The sequence below is a fragment of the Mus caroli genome, unplaced genomic scaffold, assembly GCF_978045245.1.
Source record: "Mus caroli unplaced genomic scaffold, Mus_caroli_1 scaffold_3, whole genome shotgun sequence".
Taxonomy (NCBI): Eukaryota; Metazoa; Chordata; class Mammalia; order Rodentia; family Muridae; genus Mus; species Mus caroli.
Genome location: NW_028227258.1, coordinates 59,632,501 through 59,656,840, shown reverse-complemented (window position 1 = coordinate 59,656,840; position 24,340 = coordinate 59,632,501). Strand labels below are relative to the sequence as shown.

The 24,340-nt window shown below is 45.2% G+C and overlaps 1 protein-coding gene across 2 annotated transcripts in view; it reads right to left on the bottom strand.

Annotated features, from left to right (window-relative positions):
• Positions 1–24,340, bottom strand: part of Ttf2 (transcription termination factor 2) — a 31,807-nt gene that overhangs the window by 6,171 nt on the left and 1,296 nt on the right. Inside the window, exons 3-20 of one of the 2 annotated variants that reach the window (XM_021158771.3) lie at positions 23,099–23,185; positions 19,873–19,942; positions 18,400–19,320; positions 17,557–17,671; positions 17,104–17,286; positions 15,039–15,166; positions 13,720–13,801; positions 12,061–12,180; positions 10,418–10,568; positions 8,782–8,887; positions 7,233–7,414; positions 6,407–6,560; positions 6,051–6,142; positions 5,303–5,385; positions 4,294–4,427; positions 3,554–3,724; positions 2,033–2,091; positions 868–1,018 (exon numbers count right to left, since the gene is read on the bottom strand). In XM_021158771.3, coding sequence (XP_021014430.1) covers positions 868–1,018; positions 2,033–2,091; positions 3,554–3,724; positions 4,294–4,427; positions 5,303–5,385; positions 6,051–6,142; positions 6,407–6,560; positions 7,233–7,414; positions 8,782–8,887; positions 10,418–10,568; positions 12,061–12,180; positions 13,720–13,801; positions 15,039–15,166; positions 17,104–17,286; positions 17,557–17,671; positions 18,400–19,320; positions 19,873–19,942; positions 23,099–23,185 — 2,989 coding nt within the window. The remainder of the gene's footprint in view (positions 1–867; positions 1,019–2,032; positions 2,092–3,553; positions 3,725–4,293; positions 4,428–5,302; positions 5,386–6,050; positions 6,143–6,406; positions 6,561–7,232; positions 7,415–8,781; positions 8,888–10,417; positions 10,569–12,060; positions 12,181–13,719; positions 13,802–15,038; positions 15,167–17,103; positions 17,287–17,556; positions 17,672–18,399; positions 19,321–19,872; positions 19,943–23,098; positions 23,186–24,340) is intronic. The other variant, XM_029475500.2, reaches the window with a different exon arrangement.

Sequence of the window (24,340 nt, the reverse complement as noted above, 5' to 3'; positions counted from 1 at the left end):
AGAATGGGAATGGGTGGGTAGGGAAGTGGGGGGCGGTATGGGGGACTTTTGGGATAGCATTGGAAATGTAATTGAGGAAAATATGTAATAAAAAATATTAAAAAAAAAATAAAGTCATACCTATGAAAAAAAAAAAAAAAAAAAAAAAAAGAAGAAGCCTAAAAGCAAGACTACTGAAACCTCCAAAACAAGCCCAAAGCAGCCCTGTCTCTTTATGGGGGGTGTTTGGGGGGAGGGAGTATTTGTAGAAACAGAGAGCTAACCAGCATCTTTCCAGCTCTAGTTTAAAATGGTCAAAACACACAAGGAACACATTCCTTTCAAATTTCCCCATGGTGTAATGTTTTGCATCATTAACCTGCCATTTTTCATACCTCACCTTTGAAAAAATTCCCCCATCTCACATGAGAGTCAGCTGCCAAAGTATGTGAACACTGTAATTAAGATCCTTGGGTGGTTGACTTTGCATTAAATTATAACTAGTCTTGAGACCATGTCCCCACAGCTACATTATCCTTCCTTCCATTCAGCTAGTACTTCTGAAATCCCTACTATGCCTGGGCCCTGTTCTCCCACATCTCCCATCAAAGCCACGGACCCTGCAAGGCTTCCTGCTCTGCAAAGATTCTCCCACACCAGCCTGCCCTGCGGACTCATCAGCTTATTTACTTAGTAACAGTTAAGTTACTCTCTTTAGATCATTGGTGCACTTTGGCACAGATCTGCAATAAGTGTCTAAAAACTTACAAACACTGGAGGGATCAGGGCTGAATACTTTTTAAGGTAAGCTGCTACACACACCTTGCTGCTTTGTAACTAAGAAGAGTTCGCTCCTGGTTGCACAGGTGTGCTGCGCCCAATTCATACCTGAGGTCCCTGGGAGTGGTTAAATGCCTCTACCAAGTCCATTCTCTGTTTGGGGTTGACAGAGCCATCGATGGTGGCGTAAGTCAGTCGGTTCTTCTTGAGGTGCAGTGCTACTACCTGCAGCATGCTGGTCCACTGCGAGACAATGACACTAGAGAGGAGAGAACAAAACTAAAAGGCCTAAGCAGTCTCCCTGTGGGCTGTAACCCACTAGCCTCAAGATTAGTTACAAATGTACACAAGAAGACTTTGTTACCTGACCGGCAAGGCCATGCTGTGCTTTGGAGAGTGTCCCCCTGGGACCTGTGTGTAAAGGGTGTCGTGGGGTGGCAGTGTGTGTGGGAGGGAGCTGTGAATGGTATGAGGCAGAGCCTGGAGGAGGCAGACCTCTCAGGAGGCTGCAGCACTCACCTCTTCTTCCCTGCTGCCCGCCTTGTTCGGATATGTACCCCTGCGAATGCCGGATACCCCTCAGCCTAAGCCAATGGGAGTATCCAGTCATAACTGAAGCATCCGGAGCCCTGGGCTAAAAGTCTGTCACCTTCTTAAGAGCTTTCCCAGTATTGGCATGAAGCTAATAGAGGCACATGATTTAAGGTCCTGGTGTAAGTTTATAATCCATTTGTTTCTAAGCATCACTCTCATTTGGTGCTACTTAGAAAAAAAGGACTGGCTAGGCTAAGTAATGATGTCTGCTGTCTTTTGCTTGGACCTGTGGTCCTGCAGAAAGGGGCAGTAGCTACTCATCTTGTGACCACCGACGTGTGTCTTAACCAGAGCTTCAACCATTTTATAAGGAACTATTTCATGACTATAAACGTATCTGTGTAATACAGTCATATCTGTGTGCATGTGTTAACACTATACATGACACACAGCAAAGGACAACACAAGCCTGACTCTAAGCCCCAGGCAAGCAGCTCAGCAGCAGCCCTGCCCTGCCCTGCTCCCCTCTCAAGCTTCTGTTCTTCCACTATTCAGATGTCACCTTATCTAGATCCTCAGGGCTGGGGTAAGCCAGGGATCTCACTCAAAACACATCACAGTATTTTAATTAGAAGTTAGGGAATTTATACCATAACCTGTGTGTGTTCTGTGGGGCATGACCTAAGCTAAGATTTGAGATCCTCAACTTCCCTTGCAGAAGTGGTGAGATGTCGCTCACCTCTTTTGGGACCCTGGGCCTTTTTGGATTGCCTCCAGTTCTGCCAGCAGAGAAGACACCTGCGAAAGGCCACATAACATCGCAGTTTAGGTCATTTGCTTTTTCTCTTCTCTCCCTGAATGACAGAAGCACCTTCCAGGACAGCCTCTATGCTCTGGCCTGGCTTGACTACTCCCTCTCCTGCAGCTGGAAAGCTGTTTTGTAAATGTAAGCAGTCCTCCCTCCTCCTCTTATGACATCCTAATGAGGATAAAGCCTACGAGTCCAATATTACCTGCTGTGTCCGTGCTGCTCTGGCCTCTGCGCTGCTCATCCCTCACTATGCGCTCCTCAAAGGACATGTCAATCATGCTGAAATCTTTACCCGATAGGCCACATCTGGTCCCTCTGCTTGAGTATCATTTTCCATGCCAGCTTAATGTCATGGTTTTGTTTTGTTTTGTTTTTTAAATTTTGCTGTAGATTTTTCTTTTCTTCTAGTTTTTAATACTTCTCCTTTGCCATTCTTACCTTTAGCCTCTCCCACGCACCCTCAATTCTTTCTTACACTAATGGCCTCTATTATTGTTATACTTACATAAATATATAAGTGTGGCCTACTTAGTCTCTTTAGTATGGCTTGTATATATATGATTCTAGAGCTAACCACTTGGAACTGGGAGAGACTGCTCCGTCTCTCAGCAGCAGTCTTGGGCTGCCAGTACTTCTTTGCTAGGGCTAGGACCCCAGGAGACTCTCTTCCACCTTAGCATGTCTCTTTGGTACTGTCATTGTTCTGGTCTCATTTAGCCATGTTGCTGGGGTATGATGGGTGTTACTTTTGAAAGCCTCCCCAACTTCATGTGGACTACATTCCAGTGCCATGGTTCTGATCACACTCCACAACCATTGCTTAGTAACCGTCCTTTGCCTTCAGGACGCCAGATCCTCTGAGGAGCCGAACACATGCATGTCTGGTTCCCTCCTGTGCTTCTGGCCGCTAGACCACTGCTGGAAGAGGCAAGATTCTAGCCTGACAGTCACAGAAGAAAGCAAAAGAGCTTTGCTGGCTTTAAGCTGTTCCCTGTGTACACGAAGCCTAACATGGTTTGAGTCTACTCATGGCCTTGTGTTAAGAAGCCGTGTGAACATTACCCAAGCATTAGGCAAGGCCACAGCAGCTAACTCTAATGATGCCAGAGCATATAATCTGCTCGCATACAGGCCTCTGATTTTCCAGTTATTTATGGTAAATACCCAGGCTCAAGTTCTAAAATTTTAACCAAGAGCCAGCAAGGTGCCTCAGCAGGAAACTGTGCTTGCTGAATGCCTGCCGACTGGAGTTCAATCCCTGAGCCCCACATGGCTCAAAAAGGGAATGAAGGCTTTGGGCTTCTCCTGACCAAGTGAGGCTTTAAGACTAAAGGGGATCTAAGATCTGACCTTCTAACTCTCCTCTCATAAGCTCTTCCCACGTGCACAATGTTCAACATAGGGAGAAAGGTAATATCATCTGTCATCAAGCACAGGTGACAAAAGTACCTTGGTGCTCCTTCGTGTGTCATCAAAAAGCTCCGCCTTGAAGCATGTGCCATTAAGGCTAACCGTGGGTGACGGCTCTGAGACATCGACCTTGGACAAGGTCAGAGCACTGAGCTGTTCTTCCAGGGACAGGACAAGGCCTTCGCTCTCCAGTTCTGTGGGGTTCAGAGCCTTGGAAGAAAGAGAGGAGATGGGAACACAGGGCAGTGGAGGTGGCAAGCCTTCTTACCTGCTGATTTCCAACAGTTGAGAGTAAAATGACTTATCTCAGGCACTACAGAAAAGGCCCTGTGTTAAAAACCTGCCGACTGATTACCTGGTCATTGTTTTCAGAGTCTAAGCTTCTGAAGTGAGCACACAGTTAATCAGAATCCTAGACACACCTGCACCTAGTACAAAAGCACCTCCCAGTGTGTGCTTGGGTTTTCATACGCCCCAGTACTGAACACCAGTAACTCCCAAAGCTTTATGACATTCTGAGATAACAAAACACTCACAAATGTTTCCCTTAACAAAATGTCAGTTCTGGTCTAAAACAAAATAAAACAAAAGTGTATCCTGTCATGGAACTCATGAGCATTAATAAACATTAATATAAAGTAAAGCAGAAGAAGTGCACTTTCTCTCCATCCCACAAAAGAGAGCTGCAGACCAGCCTTTTCCCTGACATAGGATCCCGGCTACGGCAGAGCCCAGCTACAGCCGCCTGTGGAGGTGACTACAGATGGGGCATCTCTCACCGACTTCAGCAGAGAAAGATGGCAGCAGCACTGGCGCAGCCGGAGAAGCTGGGACAGGACATGGACGGTGCTGGGTCTCTGGGAGTCTGCCGCAGTGCAGCGCTGAGACACACTGGATCCAAACTCCTGAGCCACTGGAAGGAGAGAGGACAAGTCTAGGAAACAGTACAGGATTTAAAACGGGGAGCTCTGGGGAAGAACTGAGTCAAGCTAGTCAAACACTGTTTGATCTGACACTCAATAAACTCAATAAACAAACCTTCGTGGTGTTATGTGTGCCAAGGCATGCATGTGAAGGTTAGAAGACAACCTGTAAAAGTTGTCCTACACTATGGGGCCTAGGGATTGAACCCAGGGCATCAGGCTTGGCACCAAGCACCTTTATCAGCTGAGCCTTCTTGATAGCCCTAAAACATACTTTTATGAAGTCAAATGAAATGTGGTGGTGCGGGCCTTTAATTCCAGCACTTGGGAGGCAAAGGCAGGTAGATTTCTGAGTTCGAGGCCAACCTGGTCTACAGAGTACTAAGTTCCAGGACAGCCAGGGCTATACAGAGAAACCCTGTCTCGAAAAAAAAAGAAAAAAGGAAAGGGAAAAAGGGAAAAAAAGGGAAAAAGGGGGAAAGGGAAAAAGGGGGAAAGGGAAAAAGGGGGAAAGGGAAAAAGGGGGAAAGGGAAAAAGGGGGAAAGGGAAAGGGAAGAGAAGAGAAGAGAGAGGAAGGAAGGAAGGAAGGAAGGAAGGGAGGGAGGGAGGGAGGGAGGGAAAAGAAAGAAAGAAATACTGGGTTTCTCTGTAGGCATGCATGCCTGTGTTTTAAATAATGTAGATTTAGAAAACAAAAAGAAGTCTTTACATTTTTCAGATCAGTGTGTATTTCTCTGGCTTAACAAGCTTTGATAAAATGTGGTCTCTCTGATACCCAGGGCCCATAATCTGTTTGTTATTTTAAGGGCTAGAAATCCCACTTTCCTTTCTCAGCTATTCATAGTTGAATATTCCCTGGCTTACCTCTACTGAATGGATTATCAGGGCTTCTTCCATGGTGGCTGCCTCTATTTTCTTGTCTCTTTAGATAGGACTGAAGAGCTGACCTGTCAGAATGCACACATTACAGCCACTAGCGCCAGGCTCTTACCTTGGAGCGGGGCCTGGGCAGGATAGAGAATGTACTGGCTAAATGATACCCAGCTTACAGCAAACATGGGTCATAAGCAAAATAATAATAATTATTATTATTCACAAACCAAAAACCCTAAAAATGCATAGTAAGTATAAAGTATAAAAAGACAAAAGGCACAATCCTCCTGCAAACAGAAAGCGGCCCATGGGAAGGAGTAGGAGAAGAATGGCAAGAGTTCTAGACAAGGTGCAGAGAGCAAACAGTGCGATCCCAAAGCTGGGATTTAAATTCCAGTGAGACGCTGTGTTATAGGTCAAAGGCCAAAGAGAGTCATCATCTAATATATTATCCAATCCCCAAAGGGGCAGACAGATTCTATACCCTCTGATTGCTAGGTAAAGAAGACAAATAAAAGTGGGGTCAAAATTCTGCCTTCAGTGTGTAGGAGAGACAGAGATAAGACAAGAGGAAGGGAAAAAGAAATTAAAAAGAACTATAAAATTGGGGGGTTTTCGGGAAAATGAGATGTAATACATTAGTATTCGATGTGAAACTTAAGGAAATATAAGCCTGGATTCTTCCCCAGCCAAGAAAGGAAAAACAAAGCATAGAGAAGGTGCTTCTTCCTGTACTCACCTTGACCTTGCGAGAAAGATGTCATAAACGGCCCGCTCATCCTCAGAAAGCTTTAACCGGTGCAGCTGGCATCTACGTGCAGGCAGTGATACCTGGAGGATGGGAAAGGAGGCTGCTGTGAAGTTCTGTAAACCACTGAGTACTTCAGAGCACACCCTAGCACGCTGGCTCGCTGCACCAGTCTCTGCACTGCGGTCCCCTCTTCCCTGGAAATGACTGAGCTAGCACAGAACCAGGGACTGCTCTCAGGAGTCTCCTCAGAAGGGAACGGAGGCTCCTGACACTGAGTGGTCTACCTGAGGTCCAGATCACATTCCCTCCCAGGCCTCCCTGGGGATAGGCAGAAATCTGGTTACCAGAGGTTTACCAGTGGAATCCAGCTGGTCTTTTGTTCTCCTCAGCAAAAGGCTCTTGGTTAAAATGCTTAACCGTTCCCCTCCTTTCATTGAACCATTGTCAACCTGACTCTTCCAAAGACTGAACTCATCAAATGGGGAGCAGCGGAGAAACCTTTTGGAGGGCCAGGAAAGACAAAGCAGGAGAGGAGATTGGGAGAGGATGTATTAGGGTCCAAAGGAAGACACCAGATGAAAACAAATCAGAACTGTCGCACTATGCTCCCATCCCATCTGAAAATGAAAGCCACAGCAGTGTCTGCTTGACAGGCCAAAAGCCCAAGTCAGTAAGGAAAATCATACTGTAAAGTTGTGCATTTTACAGGAACAATGTAAACAGCCTCAACAGGATGTATAATGAACAGCTAGAATTTATTACTAAATCATCAATGTTAGCAAAGAAATTCCAAAGACTTTTATGGGCTCACTTTTAAAAAGTTAGCATTTAAAAGTTAGCATTCTTTTCTGTTTGCCTCAAATACATTGCAGTCCTGCCCCGGTCCATGTATTTTAAAGCAAGCAGCCTAAAGCAGCCACAGGACTGAAGAACAGTGACCCTAGTTTTCTTTAATTCAAGCTGCTCCATATGTCTGCATAAAATACTGTTATCAACCTAAGAATCATTAATACTTTATCATGAATATTCATTCTTTGCCTTTAAAGCTGGCCACCTGCCACACAAGATAATCTGGACACATCAGAGCTTCATCCCAAGGCATGAAATAATGATGAAGGGTTACAAACAGGGACAAGGTCACATTAATGTGACCCCAAAGAGGTCACTCACTTCATCAGTGAATACATATCCAACAGGTTGTTCTGAATGGGGGTTCCAGTGACAGCCCACCGGGCCTGGGCTTGGAGCTTACACACAGCAATGGATGTCTGTACTCGAGGGTTCTTCACGTTATGAGCTTCATCCAAAATGATCCGAGCCCAGACTATCTGAAGCAAAGGTGCTGAGATACCCTGGAAGGAACAAAGGATCATGAATACCAGCGTGGGAACATGCACGTGTCCTCAAGAGGAGGGAACATAACCTGAGGGCCCACTCAGAGCCTCTAATTTACTTAGACTCTTCCACTGAACTGTGGTTAGAAACCAAGCACAGAACTTCTCAAAAAGTTCAAATAAGTGGTCACTCCAAACAGAATATACCCGAGTTTCCATTTATTCTCTCCACCCACATTCAGCAGCACCATTAATAATGTTTAGTCAGGAATAAACTAGGTATAAGATTGAAAATTCGCTTAGTCAGTAAAGTATTTACTCAATTTATTAAAACTTCCTATATGCCAATTTTTAAGTGTAAGATGCTAAGTCAAAACCAGAAAGGCCATCTCAGACCCTCCAGGAGCCCAAACTCTAGCAAGAGAGAAGAATGTCATGAGAGCATAAGGTCTATGCAGAAGTCACTCAATACAGGACAGTGGAGGCTTCCCCCCAACCCAGCAGAGCCTCCACACCAGCTGACTGAACAGAGCTATAACCATGTGAGCACAAGGTGCCAGGAGGCACGCATCCAAATGCCTAGGAGAAAGCAGTTCAGAAAGGCTTCCTAAAACTGGTTAGGAAACGCTCCTGAGAAAAAGGAGGTAGCTAAGCACACTACTCAGGGAAGCCCAGAGGGTGGCAGGGGTGACGGCACACAAGATGCAGTGCCTCAGGGAAGGCGCAGATGGGGAGAGAGGAGAGAGAGGCCAGCACCACACGGCACCTGAGACATTACGTAATGGAATTTGGGTTTTTCTCTTAGAGCCATAGAAAAGCACTTAGCTTGGTTTGAGCTGGTATGATACTCTATAAATCACCCAGAATACAGAAATCCCCTCAAAATTGTACAAGAAAGCCTGTGAAACAGCTGACAGGATTCCTGACTCTGCCTACAAATGAAGAAGGTCATGGTTTAGCTTCTGACCCATTTGTAGCCCTATTATTTGCAAAGCTCTTTTCTGGGAGGTAGAAGAAAGGCAGGCAGTAACAGGTTGATGCATAAAGACATAAAGAACAGTGCATGAGCTTATACTCCACACAGTCTAACATAAAGAACAGCATATTAGCGTATACTCCATATAGTCTAAGATAAAAATAGCACGTGAGGCTCTTTGGCACTCAAGTGTGATTATTATTACCACAGTTATAGTGTATGTTTCTTTACTGGTAAAAAGTAGCTGAGCTCTGTGCCAAGTACGAATTTACCACTGGGTGCTTGTCCAGAATAGAAAGGAGAGGAGGGAGGGACTCAGTCCCACAGGTGGGCTGCCTGGAGCACTCTTCTCCAGGCAGGAGGACTATGTGTGGCCCTTCCTCTACCTCCCTGCACCCCTAAGTCTCACCTCCACACTGAGGTTTGCTCCTGGGACCTCTCCTTCGTGCTTCGTTGTAGGAATCTCCTTGGCCAGAAGGCTGTAAGTAGTAATCACGATGTCATACGTAGAGAGTCTGCATGGATACAAAAAGGGAACAGTAAACAATTCCTCCTGGGACCCGCCAGGGGCAGAGGCAGAGGCAGCTTCTTCATAAAAGGGCCTAGGGAGTGGGGAGAAAAAATAGCTCAGGGATAGGGTGGATGCTCAAGGCTCTCAGTTTATTTCCCAGTACTGCAAAAACAAAACAAAACTTAGGGACAAAAAAAAAAAAAAAAAAAAGAAAGATAGCAGAATAGCAGAATTGACATCAACTAATTATGTACTTGGTACACATGTGAGCTCTGTCTCTCTGTGTATGTGTGAAATATGAGGTGGACTTTTCTATTAGACTTCCCTATCTCTTACTAATGTGATCATTCTTCCTATACAGACTGTTCATTCCAGCAACCATCCAGTGAGTCAGAAAGGAAAATGTCTAGCTGTAGTCATATTAAGTTTGCTATGACCTAATCAGAATAGAAAGTAGGTCAGGGCTGGAAACTGATATTTAATGATTTGAAGTAGGTGATGCTCAGGTCTCCAAGAAAAAAGAACTCTTCAAAGCACTGTCAACCCCATGCCAATGGTACCTTCTTGCTACCACTTTACAATAGATTTGTAAAAACCCATTAACTTAATTTTGGGCAGAAAAATGTAGTACGCTTTCAGTTCATCTTTTCTACATTATTTACACACAAAGGTTCTTATTAAGGTATGGATTTTTTAAAAATTATTTATTCATTTATTTTACATGCATTAGTGTTTTATTTGCATGTGTGTCTGTGTAAGGATGTCAGATCTCCTGGAACTGGAGTTACAGTCAGTTGTGAGCTGCCATGTGGGTGCTGAGAATTGAACCTGGGTCCTCTGGAAGTTCCTTCAAGTTAACAGGCTGTAACTCAGTGTTAAGGTGCCTACTCAGAATGCTCAAGGTATTTGAGTCCTAGCACTAGAAATAAAAACAAAAAAACACCCCAGAATCCAAAACCTAAAGATTGCCATCTGGGGTGATCTTTTCTCCCTCCCACGCATCCCCTTTCAAGAATGTTAACTAAGTCTAACAATTCTGCATGTAAAACTCTTTCATTTAACCTTACTGAACAGTCTCTATATGAAAATACAGTCATAAGGATACTTACATCCACACAGCCCACAGCGAGTAATTGACAGAGTGCTACCAAGATATCACATAAGACTAAGTGCTTCCTTTTACACTCAGGGAAATGGAAGATGAGTTCTAGCCTCAGGTCTTCAGTGCCCAAGAGAGACCCTGACATTTCCTCGTTCCCCAGGGTTTACCAGGGAATGTGGCTGCCACCTCAGGCAACTCAGGCACTGCAAGCTCCTCCTACTGCAGCTTTCACTAGGGAGTGACCAGCAATGGCAAAGTGAAACCACTAAACCCTGAGGTGTGTTTGAGCGCAACCTGCCTGACACATATAAGACTGAAAACTGTCCTCAGTCTCCACACATATGACTAGCCAGCCCCAAAGAATCGGGCAAGCAGAAAGGCAAACGGGCTCCCTGTGTGGGTTGCAGACATGTCCAGGCACTTCCGACTTACACTTTTGCGTGCCGACTCCGGTTTGGCCCATGGTAGAGATAGATTCTGAGTCTGTTGCTGTTCACACGTTTCTCTACTTCGTTCTTCCAGTGATGGATCAGGGAAGCAGGGCAGACGATCAGTGTTCCATTGGAAGTAAAGACAGAGGAGTCTAGAGGAAGAAATCAATACTTAGTTACAGTCGCTGAACAGCCTTGAACGCGATGACTCTACCCCTTCAATCAGTACTTTTAACTACTGGTTTATTTCTACACAAAGCAAACAGAATAGAAAACGGAAGAGACGGTCTTTTAAACCAAACAATTATTTATTTTAGAATGAGTTTAAGGACAGGGAGGAAAGTGGGCAGTGTGTACCACAGGCCCTGAGAGAGCGCTACATGCTTCTGGCCATATAAACAAAGCAGGACTATGTTCGTGTTCATGGTAATTTACACAGTATTTACTGATAACATGTATCAACATAAAATATGCATAAAGCTAAATTTTTAAAACAAGTTAAGAAACAAATAGAACACTCGGGAGGCAGAGGCAGGCGGGCGGATTTCTGAGTTCGAGGCCAGTCTGATCTACAAAGTGAGCTCCAAAACAGCCAGGGCTACACAGAGAAACCCTGTCTCGAAAAAAAAAAAAAAAAAAAAAGAAAGAAACAATTAGAATATGCACCTTTAAAAAGATACCTTAAGTTGGATATACCTGGGAGTTTATCCCCAGCACCAACAGAAAACACTAATTACTATGCTTGAACTATCTGTTCTAGGACCTCACCTATCTCCAAAAAACTTTTTTGAATCCCAGATCAAGCTAAATTTAAATAAAATGGAGAAGTCATTTATAACTGCACACCCAGCATCAGAAATAACACAGGAGGAATGGCAGCGAATGAGGACAGACTGCCATGAAGGTGTCAGGCACACTCCAGGGTACAAGGCAGGGCGCTGCTTGCCCACCCTGAAGAGCCACACAGCACCACTGTATTGAATGCGCATCTTTGCACCCAACCACGCGGTGGCCAGGCCTCATTTCTAGTACCTCGTGTCTCGGGTGAAGAAGATGAAGAAGTCAGTCTTCCAGGGAGACAGTGTACTGCAGGCAGTGTTTGAGAAGTAGCACTGCATGTGAAGACCTTTGGCATCTGGCCGTGCTAGGACTCCCACTCTGGCACACACAACATGCACTGGGAGCACGGGAACCTAACAATCACTGGCGGGGTCACACCATGTTCACACATATGTGAAACCATGTTCAGTGCCCACGAGCACTCCTTCCAGATCATGAAGTTAAAAGAGGTTGTAGCCAGCTGGGCATCAAGCAGTTTCATGGCTTCAAGTTACCATAGCCCCACCAAGTGCTTCCATGACAGCACAGCCCTGCTGCACCACCAAGAGGCCCAACAACAACTTCTAAACCCAGAGACCCACTGAATAAAACTCCAGAGTCAAAAAAAAAAAAAAAAAAAAAAAAAAAAAAAAAAGGAAGGAAGGAAGGAAGGAAGAAAGAAAGAAAGAACAAATCCAGGAAAGTAAGCAATACTGGTTTTATAACAGATTAATTAGATGTGAGCAAAGCTATCCTCTGTTAGCTTGAAAACCTCCCTCTGCTGGCTCAAATAAGGTTGGGAATGGCAGAAGGGCTTTTATCTACCATTCTTGGAGAGCCACGTCACAGGCTCGCTTCTCTCCTTTTCCTTGCTTTTCTGCTGGTTCTTCTTGGTTAGGATGAGTGCAATCATTGTCAGAGTCTTTCCTAAGCCCATATCATCCGCTAGAAAGAAGAAGAAGAAACAAAGGATCAACATGATTTCAAGAGAAGACTCCTGGCAGAAATTGGCCTACTCCCTATCCCTATCTGCTCCCTATCCCGTGGGTCTCTGTGTAAAAAGATGGCCTCCTGCTATTTGTATGGAGATCGAGGTCAGATACCATACAATAAATAGCTAGATCTTACTTTTACCTCAGTTTCCCTGCTACAGTGGATTTATCTAACAGTGGATTGACTTTCAGTTTCATGACGGTGCCTGGTTTTTCTGTTATTCCCCAAATCAAAAATGTCTAGCTAACATATCCTATCACCTACTCTACCCTGCCACAGTTCAGCAGTCTGTCATGCACTTCCTTTACCCATCCAAGGCATAACTGAACACTTCATTTTATTTATATATAAATATACACACACACATTTGTGTGTGCATGCATATATGTGCACATGCACACAAGTATCACATGCTAAGGCACATGTGTGGAGTCAGTTCTCTCCTTCTACTTTTTACATGAATTCCAAAGATCAAACCTGGGTCACCAGGCTGTTACAAGTGTTTGCTTACTGAGCCATGTCACTAGCTGTGGCAGACACTTCTTGCATTACACACAGTCCCTGTGCCAGCCACTGAGATTACCTGACTTACTCTTCACACCAAATGCGACACTTGGATTATCTCACCGGCCTCTATAGTCATTCAGCATCCTCACTGTGACCCGGCAGTAGAGCGGTTCACTCTGCCTGACACAGTGTGTGCATCAACATGGACAGCCCGTGTGTGAGTCAACGTCTGAGCGCCCTGCCCAACATCAGGCCATGGCTACCCATGGAACTAACATGTAAGGCGAGCTCTCACATTTCCAAACTGCCTACACCATTGTATAAATGATGTAGTTCTGTGCCAGCACAGCCTTTCCTTCTGGAGGATGGACTCTCGCTGTCTACCAGTATGTCTAGCCTATGTTACATGCTCCTAGAAAACTCCCCGGGCACTGAGTTTCCAAAATGCTTCTGTGGCTAGAAACATCCTCCAACTTACTACTAGGATGGTTTAAGTGTGACCCATGAGACTTCATTAGGAGAAGACTCCAGAAGACTGCTCCCAGGATTCTGCCCTGTGAGCCTTCTGCTGATTTTGATCTGTGTACATCATGGCTGTGGGATGGACTAAATATTGTGGGTCCTATTACAAATCTCTGAACTCTGGGCAGACGGAAGCCTTAGCTTCCTCGAACACTCAGAGCAAAGTCATGATCAGTTTGCAATTGTGGCTATGGTCTGTGCTCCTGGAAAGGCTGGTCCCCAGGTTCATATTCCACAGCTTCTAAGACTGTGGGGACCAGCATGGAACAAACTCTTTCCTTAGTCAGAGGCAGCTACTAATGTTGGTTGCCAACACCTGTTTTGGTGCACTATGTGTTTTTAACCAAGCTCTTAACATTTCTACATCTGGAAAATGGATATACCTTCCTCATAGCAGTGGGACAACATCAAGTCCCATACTACAGCACAGTTAACATAGTGGCTAAGCAATACCAAACTTACCCAGGATCCCTCCTTGTGGCTTCTGACTTTCTCTCCACAGTAACCAGGCTAATGCCTGCTTCTGGTGCAGTAGCAAGGGGACCTGACAAAATAAGTCAAATGCCAGAATGAATCCTAACAAGAGGCTATGCTGGACCCCAGCTTCAGTCTCCTCTTTTGTACAGGTGAGCCCTTTATGTTCTATGGCCATGAGCTGCTGGTTTCACCTGTCCACTCTGGTGAAGACTTCCCTATGGCTAACACTCGGCATCTCTAGGATGCTCCTGTCCATGTCTCCACTAAAAGTCCACTTTTGTCTTCACATTTTACTGCCTGCAACCAAGCTTGAGAAGGTCACTTGACTTTTACTAGCCGTCCTGTTCCTTTTCGTAATCCTTATATTTGACTCTCCTTCCTACTCAACAGCCCAGTCTGGACTGATAGTCACAAGCTGCAACAGCTCTTGAACTACTGACTTCCTCCCAGTTCTTTTGTGCCCTAGTTTATGTTGTGCTCTGGGCGAGAACAAACCTTCACAACATTCATAAACCTTTATAGTTATCACTACTGCACAGGAACTATTGAATCATTCAAATCTAAGTTCATTTGCCAATGTCAGGGTCCACTGCAAGGGACTCTCCCTATTCTCAGCAGCACTACCTACGCCTCGCAGTGAGGGAGTGACGACACACACCCATCCACCACTCAGTAATACCAACCTGACTCCTCACTACCGCTTCTCATTGTCCTGTGTTGTTATTATCCTCTCTGCCCTCTAAACATGTGCATTTTTTTAAGGTATAAAACTATTTACTAGCCATTATTTTGAGTTCCCTATGTACTTTATATACATGGCCTATGTCACTCTGCAAAGTGCTCTTGTTTTTTTGTTTGTTTTTGAGACAGGGTTTCTCTGTGTAGCCCTCACTGTCCTGAAACTCATTCTGAGACCAGGCTGGCTTCAAACTCATAGAGATTCACCTACGTCTGGCACTTGAGCGCTAAGATTAAAGGCGTGCACCACCACTGCCTGGCAAGACCGTGCTTTTTATCTTTGTCTTATGATGACATTTGTTTTACTTATTTCCACCCCAGTAGCTCATTACACATAAGAACTGGTTTGCATCCTATAGCATAAAGCAACTGAACACACAGAACAGATCCTTTGCTGTTAGAGAACTGTATAGCCTATGACTTAAAAAAGAAAGGCTCATTACTATTTTTACTGTTCAACAAAAAAAGAAGGAACCACTACAGAAGCCACTGAGGCATCTCTCTGCAGGAGGTGTCACAGTGCTCTCCGGGGTGCTGGATTCTCTACGTTGTAGCTCCTGGCTCACCTTCAAGCCAGCTGGGTCTTCTGCTACTGCTGTTTCACCCGGACAAGACTTCAGCGACCGATGCAGCTCATCTATGGCTTCACTCGTGATTTTCCACACATTGTAAAGATGATGTTGGTTCATATGGCCTGAGGACAGACAAGTGTTCCCCAAAGATGTCACAAGTGCTGTGTCCTGAAGGCTGGGGATGCAGTACTGTCACTGTAGTACCTGACTCACATAAATGGGTTTGATCCCCAATGCCATACAAATTAGAATACAGGAGGCCCTGTCTCTCCAATAAAAACAGCAAGACAAGTACTGTATTCTGGATAGAGCCTCAAAAACATAATTATCTGCTAAATGATGAATCTGTACTGAGTGAAAACTCCTACCTCAAGGCTCTCCTGGTCTCACAAGCTTCTCTACTCCCATTCTGATCCTTAACAACACAAACAACTATTATTTAGAACAAAACAACCTATAATATTTTTCTAGAGCTGAAGACCATATGTGAGGCCTTGAATATGACGGGCAAGCACCACCACTGAGTCCACCTCCAGCCAGGCCGTCGGTGGGATTGATCACTTATTTTTCAGTTCTGAAAAGCAGTGGCCACAAAGGTCATCCTGGGCAGTGATTCTGGAAGCAAAGGCCTCTGAATCCAAAAGAGAAGAGCCAGCCACGAAGTCATCTGTTAGGACAGGAAGCTGATCCCTGAGATGCAGGTCACAGTGGACTATGTCATACTGTACTGCTGGCCCTCTCATCCCACACAGGCAAGACACCCAAGCGGTTCCCAAGTCTAGGGGGAAAGCATTTCTAGGACAAGGTTTCTAGACAATGGGAAACTTGAAGTTCTGAAACCCTTAAAACTGTCTTAGGAGAATTCTTTCCAAGACCTGTCACATGTTCTTTTCTTTTTGGTTTTTTTGAGACAGGGTTTCTCTGTGTAGCCCTGGCTGTCCTAGAACTCACTTTGTAGACCAGGCTGGCCTCGAACTTAGAAATCCACCTGCCTCTGCCTCCAAGTGCTGGGATTAAAGGCGTGTGCCACCACGCCCAGCCTGTCACATGTTCTTTCACATCAATAACCTGCTGTAGTTTAATGTCTCCTCCCTAGGTGACTTCATCACTATTAAGTAATGAAATAATGCTGTAACATAAGCTTTGGTCCCAAAAAGCTTACTGAGCAGCCAAGATGGCTATCTATATGACCAACTAATGACTTTAAGAGAGGCCTAAATTCAAATACCACCCACCCCATCTATTAGACACTCCCTGTCAAGGCTGCCTTTCAATTTTTTACACCTGTAGCAGTTATCACTGGGAGAAAACTGCCAATGCTTTCCTAGTTGCTGCCAGCCCCCTTCACCTCCAATCTCCTGCCTGCAAACCCAGTCATCAGACAGCACCCCCAAGGCTCTATCTGGGCACTGGGCGTGGGGGTCACTCCTTTACCTAATGCTTGGAGGCCAGCCTGGTCCATACAGCAAGTTCCGGGCCAGCCTTCTGAAACAGGTGAGACCCTCTTTCAAAAAACAAACAAAACCAAGGAAACTGTAAACCAAACCAAACCAAACCAAACCAAAAAAACCAAGACTCTCCTAGGGACCTGCAAAGTTGTCTGGAAGTTAGCAACAGAAATCTAGCTAACTAGGGAGTTACTGCTTTCTATGTGTCTGAAGGCATGGGTCACCACTTAGGTCATTCTTCTCTGCCTCTATGCATGCCTGACCCATCCCCCCCCACCCCCCCATCTTTCATACAGGGAAATAAAAATGTTACCTGCTAGCTACCTACCTCATAGTAATAAGTTGGTTTTCATACACAATACTGTCTGTGTATCCTATGTACCGACTTCTGGGTCGGTGGGTGGGTTCATGGTGGCATAAGGCAGTAACCAGCCCCTAGCTTCAGTCTTAAAACAACTATTCAAAACTCTACAGAGAATCAGATATCTAACACACGTGCAACTTTCAGTCCAAGAATAAACGGCTTCCCCTTCGAGTGGGTGCAAAGATATCTGCTGGGCAGCACATAACTTACCAGCTTGCCACAGCGGGGCTGAGTCCTTGAACCTTACCTCCTGAGCACTGGCTGGCTCCCTCAGGAGTTTCCTGGCGGCCTGCCTTTAGTCCTAGAGAGCTTGCAGGCTGGATGAGGGGCCTGGGAAGGGGCTGGGGAGGTACTAAGTGGAGAGGGGCAGCAGCAGCTTTGGTGATGTTCCTCTGCTCTGGTTCCTGAGCACTGCATTTATCCTTAGCTTCTGTTCAACACACAAGGGAACACAGACTGAAGTGAGAGAAGCAAGTGAAGACACTGCAAGCAAATGCAGCCAGTGGAGGCCTCCCAGAGAAGCCTGAGCTTCAGCTGTGCTCAGACCACAGCGTGCAGGAATGCTGTTACAAACAGCAGCACATATCATTAGGAGAAAGCCTGGAAGCCAACAATAAGGCAGAAAAAATGAACACAACCTTTCTCGGAATGTGTCTGACACGTTCACAAACATTGAGCTCTAGGGCAAACCCCATCATACCTTGTTCTGGGGAGAGAGCCAGAGCACTGAGTGCGTCCTCCAAAGCCTGGATTTGCTTAAGCAACTTCTCACCCTTATCAGGGAGAGCCTGGATGTTCACTGCAGCCAGGGTGCCCTAAAAAACAGATCCTGTCAAACAGAACTGGCCTCTCAAGTTATTAAAGGACAACTTCAGACTTTTAAATTTGGCTTACCATGACAAAACTCAAAATGATCTTCTAATTATGAATGTAAAAACCAGGATTAAAAAGCAAAATAAAATCTGAGCTAGCACACTAAGCCTATGTCTAAACACAGGAAAGGCAGGTATTAAGCAGTCACCTAGAAAGCCCTCTCAGGAATCTACTCAACTCTGCGAGCAGCTCCCAGCTGCCCACAGGACACCCTGACCCCAGGGCAGTGGTTCTCATCCTTCCTAATGCTTCTACCCTTTAGTACAGTTCTTCATAATGTGGTGACCCCCAACCATAACATTATTTCATTACTACTTTATAATTTTACTACTGCTATGAATCCTAATACAAATGTCTGTTTTCTGACAGTCACAGGCAATCCCTGTGAAAGGGTCATTTGACTCCCAACAAGGTTCCAACTCACAGGTTGAAAACCACTGCCTTAGAGACAAAGCACAAGTCAAGACTGGCCTGCTGTTTGTTTTCATTATGTGTATCTGTATGCACAGAAACTGTGGATAAGTATGTAAATGTGAGTGAAGGTGCCCGAGGCGAAGAGAAGCTGTCAGATCCCCTGGAGCTGAGGTTACAGGGGGTTTGAAGCTAGCTGGCACGGGTGTTGGACCCGAACTGGAGTCTTCTGCAAGGGCAGTATACACTGCAGACTCACCTTCTTTTGTTTCAGCTGTGTTGTTAGGTTTGCACGCTGGGCTGCTGGGTCAGAGGAGGCTCCCTTCTTGGAAACAGCTGAAGCAGCAGGCATCTGTCTCTGCACACTCTGATCAGAATGCTGAAGGCTCCCCTTCTTCTGTGAGTCCACAGTCGAGTCAAAGAGAAGTGGGGACCCTGGCCTACTGGAAACACCATCATCTTCACTGTCCTCACTGCTGGAGATGGCATGGTGGACCACTCCCGAGCAAAGCCCAGGTGCTGCTGGTGCTTCGGGAGCAGGCCTCCTCCAAGTCTTAGACGGTCCCTGGAGAGGCCCCTGAGCGAGCCCCTTCTGGGTGACCTGTGCACTAGGGGCCTCCCCGTTCTTGAGGGGCTCCCTGCTGACGTGTCCCTCTTTCTGGACCTTGCTTTCTGGGTTCTGACCAGGAATACTCGGCACCAAAAGCTGGGTCTCCTTTTCTCTCAGAGGCTCTGGCTTGTTCGGGACCCCTCGACTCTCACTCTCTGACATGGGAGGACCCTTGGGTATTCCTTGAAGCACCTCTCCATGGCCTTGTTTGGAAGCCATTCCTTCAGCTTTCTTAGTTTGGGGCTGGAACTTTGATTTCTCCTCTTGTTCTTCCCTGTCACCTCCAGACTGTCTAGTTGCCACCAGGTCAGATGAGGGGTCCTTCTCCATCCTGCAGTTAGATTTGGGCTTCTGTTCTTTCCTTTGATCCAAGAGCTGCTCGTTGTTTTCTCTCAGCTTCTTATCAGCTGTCTTTCTCTCACCTTCTTCGACAAACTGTTTTCCTTCGAGTGTTTTTTGATTCTTGTTAAGCACCCTAAATGGGTTTCTCGGCTGGCTGGGAGAGTGAAGCTGTGACTCAGATGGCTGCTGAGGCTTACTGGTTACAGCGAGTTCTTTAGGGTTAGGATCCTATAGATAATGAAAATAAACACTGTAATATAAAATAGGGCTGCCTTGTATCTAAAATGTCCTTTTGGAGGAAAGGCAAACACAGTAAGTACAGTCCGTGCCTAGTATGGCTTCTGCATCTAAAAAGGAAAGATGCCAAATTCACAAGGAATCCACAGCCACAATGTGAATTTCTCTATTCTTTACGAGTGTTGCCTGTTCCCCAGATCCAGTCCCCATGTACTACACAGGAATAGGGCCTCTCCTCCTCTCACAGTCTAGGAACCGAGGCTTTACATTTAGCTTATATCAAAGTCAAGTCAATACTGATCTACAAAAAGATGAGGCTGTTAGTCTTTCTTCCCTAAGTAGGAGGATACTGGCTGCTTTTATGACACTGGCAGACATTTGTGTAAGACATAAGGTAGGTAATCAAACTTTGACCACAGCAGTGGCTCTTTGAATGAGCAGCCACAAAACCCTTCAGGGCACTTGGCGGCAGTGTGACAGACAGCAGCAATCATACAGACTGGGGTGCTTTCTGTGGGTGGAAGACACATGGGCGATGCCTACCTGCCGCCATGGGACGTTTCCACACCACCGCTTCCCCTCCACCTTGGTTCTAGCACATCGGAAGAACAGCCTAATGGAGTATGAAACAGGTAATTAAGGTACAAATGTTAAAGAGCTTCATCTTTTACGGGTTTTTATTGATTTTGTGTACGCATGAGCATCTTGCCTGCATTTATACATGTAGTGCCTGAAGGGGCCAGAAGATGGCACTGGATTCCCTGGAACTCAATTCAGGCCTGCAACTTTGTTGTGTGCTGCCTGATATTATGGGTAATGGGAACAGAATCCCAAGTCTTATTCAAGAGCACCAAGTATTCTTAACCACTAAGCATCAATCTAAACTCATAATGAGAGAGAGAGAGAGAGAGAGAGAGAGAGAGAGAGAGAGAGAGAGAGAAGAGAAGAGAAGAGAAGAGAAGAGAAGAGAAGAGAAGAGAAGAGAAGAGAAGAGAAGAGAAGAGGGGAGGGGGGCAGGCCTCACAACAGCCCTAGCTGGTCACCCCTGGTTTTTATGTGGTGCTGAAGATCTGAATTCAGGTCTTCATGCTTGCACAGCTAGCAGCGTATCTAAGCCACTACTCCAGCCCCTGCAGAGGACATTTTTAAGGGCTGGAAGTCAAGAATCAAAATGATACGATACCCGAAAGGATGCCCTGGTTTACTCTTTTTTACTCTGTATGAAGGACAAAGGAGAGAGACCAGCAATGGCTGCCAAACAGAAAAAGGATAACCAGATATCGTGTGTGCCAGAAGAGGGGCCACAATACTGTCTGAAAAAGGAAGTAGCTAAACATACAAGAAATACTAGCAAGCTCCAAACGGTATCACACAGCTAACTCTTCACACCTAGGGTCTTTCTGGAGCCCCACCATCGCTGTCGCAGATGAGAGATGGAACGAGGCACACCATGGACAGACCGCCAGGCGATGGCATGCTGTCCCAGCTCTCTCAGCCTAACTGCACTCAGCCTCACCACCTCAATTCAAGCTGTCACTCAGAGAAAGCGGCTGTGTTCAGTGGATGGAGCTGGGTTTGAATCCCAGCAACCACTGGAACTCAGATTCCCTTCCCAACCTCCCGAATAGCAGACTTACACCCACCTGTAAACCAGCTACTGAGACTAACCACTGCAGTCGGGCATGGAAGACACAGGATAACAAGGTGCCGTGTGGCTCAGTTCTTTGGCAGCTATTATCTCAAAGCACTTTTCCTCACAGTCTCCACTTTTGAACCTCCATGGTTCTTTTAATGCAAATTAGAAAGCCACTGGTTGCTATCTACCACCTATAGAGGTTGGTGTTTCTGTATCAAGAGACAAGTGATCTTAAGTGTCAGGAGAACAGGACTGAACCTAATAAAGACTTGCCAGCCTGACTCTACTAACAGAAAACAATCTCTCTCCTAAGCAATCTCTCTCTCTCTCTCCCCATCACCCCCCATCTATCTATTTTAATCACATTTATAGGCTAGGGAGCTGTCTTAATGAATTAAGTGCTTCCTTGCAAGTGTCTAAACCAAAGAACCCACTTAAAATACAGGTGGGTTTGGCAGCCAGCCTATAATCCTAGCACTCAGGAGGCACAGGCAAAGTGTCCCTAAGACAAGCTGTCACCTATCGAGGCTTGCAAACAGGTGAGTTCCAAGGTCAGTAAGTAAAGTGGAGGGTGACCAAGAGACTCACTCAACAACCACCTCTGGCCTCACACACACGTGCGCGGCACCCGCACACATCCAAACATATACAAATATACAGATGCACCCCCCCCCCCACATACAGAACGACAAACATTCCATTTACAACAGCAGTAGAAACATAACCAGAGGAATACACTTTGGAAAAGGAGTGTAAGAGCTTCATAGTGGAAATTATTCAGAAACACTGAGAGGAAAATTTAAAGTGGTACTATGCATCATGCTCACAGCCTGGAAAAGTCAATATTGATGTCTGTTCTCTCAAAACTGTCTGTGGAAGTTATGCAACCTCAACAGAGTTTTCTGTAGAAATTTAAGAGGTTGAATCTATATTTGATATGCAAACACAAAGATCCCACAGTTCCAGCACAATCTTGAAGAAGCTGGGAGACATACTATTTCATATCACAACCACACAAGAATATGTAAATGAAGCAATGGACAAAAACTAACCACCTCAGTCACTGACACAAACTTAGGGGCAATTGATTTTTTTTTTTTTGAAACAAGGATGCCAAGCATTTCGATATCCTCGGGTTGAGGACAGAGACTTAGAACACATAAATTCTAAAACATAGACTGTTACATAAAAACCATCATGTATGTATAACCCCTGCCTTCTTGGCCAAACCACCAAGCCAATTCTTGAAGTGGTCATATTATGTCACGCCTTGGTATCCCAAGGCAATGTGTTCATTTAAAAGACTATCTAAAGCCGGGCGTGGTGGCGCACGCCTTTAATCCCAGCACTCGGGAGGCAGAGGCAGGCGGATTTCTGAGTTCGAGGCCAGCCTGGTCTACAAAGTGAGTTCCAGGACAGCCAGGGCTGTACAGAGAAACCCTGTCTCGAAAAACCAAAAAAAAAAAAAAAAAGAAAGAAAAAAAAAAAAGACTATCTAATGACTGGTAACTTTCTATTTACCTTTTAATATTCATGACGAATAACTTCTCCTATCTATATGGACTTCCCTGCTCTTCCCAAGGAAAACTGCACTTTATTGAGTCTTACTTAGCATGTTAGACCTTTTCCTTTTTTCTATTACCAGAATAGAAAGTTGGCAAGGTAGCGGGTTGATGTTATTAGCAACTGAACAGCAGGAGGGGAACTGGCTACTCAGGGTAACTCAGTCAATATTTAGGGCACTGGTTGTCAACCTTCTTAACACCGTGACCCTTTAATACAGTTCTTCATGTTGAGATAACCTCAATCATAAAATTATTTTTGTTGATACTTCATAACTGTAATTGTGCTACTGTTATGAATCATAATGTAAATATCTGATATGTGACCCCTGTGAAAGGGTCAAGACCCGAGACCCACAGGTTTGGAATTGCCAACAAGGTAGCTAGATGATGATCAGCATGTACAACAAAGGGTTTCAGTAATGACCTTTAAAGAACAAAATCCCTTATTTTTAAAAAAATAAAAACAAAAAAAACTATGACTGCGACTCTTCCAAGATGGGGGAGGGGGGAGTGTGTATGTGTGGATATGTGTGTGTGTGGGGGGGGGGGGGTTCCTCTGGACACTCACCTCCATTCTTTCTTGTCCTGTGGTAGAAACAAACCCTGAAGCTCGACCACAAACTCCTCATGCAATAAACAGTGAGAAACAGGAATACTAGAAGAGAAGAACACAATAACTTTAGAAGACAAGAAATAGAGAGAGGCCAGCAGTCTGAAGTCAAATCCAAGCTTGAATTCTTATTTTTATTTGCGTATTTGGAGACAGAGTCTCACTGAGTAGCCCTGGCTGGCCTGGGACTCACTACCTAGACCAGTGTAGCCCCAAACTTGCAGCAATCCTTCCTCTGCCTCTTGAGTCCTAGGATCACAGGTGTGTGCCACCACACCCAGCCCAGCCACAGATGTGACACCAAGGTGTCCTGGGTTTGTAAGTCCCACAGATGGTTATCTGTGTGGCTTCCTGAGGAAAGAATCCATAGTCTTTCTCTCCTCTTTCTTTCTAAACCAAAGCATGACCATAATTATTTTTTTCTTCCTGACTGTCTTATGATGACCACATTGCAACCCTGCCAGGGATGGCTTATAGTCTAAGGCAGGCTTTAGGGCAGGCCTGCTGTGATTTCTTCTCAGGTTCTCCCATTACCCTTTATCCATTAATACCCTATTAGCTGCCACTGTTACTCAAGTGTCTACCTCTAACAATAACTTACTCATGTGCTGCTTGCCTGGCATAAAATCTTAAATGCCCCTCATTACTTATAGGAAAAAAAAATATGCGAACAGGTTTGAGTGAAGGTCTAAAGCATTCTCCCGTGACTTGTAAAACTGTCTGCAGCTTGCAGTCTGCTCCTCAGACACACTGCAAGCCCCGAGTGAAAGTACTGTACTAGTCTGTACTGCAGTGTAGCCATGTAAGTGGCACACTGTTTAAGAATCTTCACTCTCTTTTTCAAGACTGATTTATTTGTATTTTATGTTTAGGGATATTTTGTCTGCATGTGTGTCTATACACCAAGTACATGCTAGGCCTTCAGAGGCCAGAAGTGGGCACCTGATCCCCTGGAAGTTATAGACATTTGACAGCCCCTTAGTGGGTGCTAGAAATTGAAGCTAGGGCCTCTGGAAGAACAGCCAGTGCTCTTAAAGGTTGGCCCATCTCTCCAGTCCACAGGAACATTTCTCTTAATGTTGAATCAAACCTAAGACCAACATTGATACACAATTCCTATAAACATGAGAATACATGTGTCTTAAAACATTTGAGCAGGGTACCAAATCTCAGTATATTTAGAAACATCATCTATATATT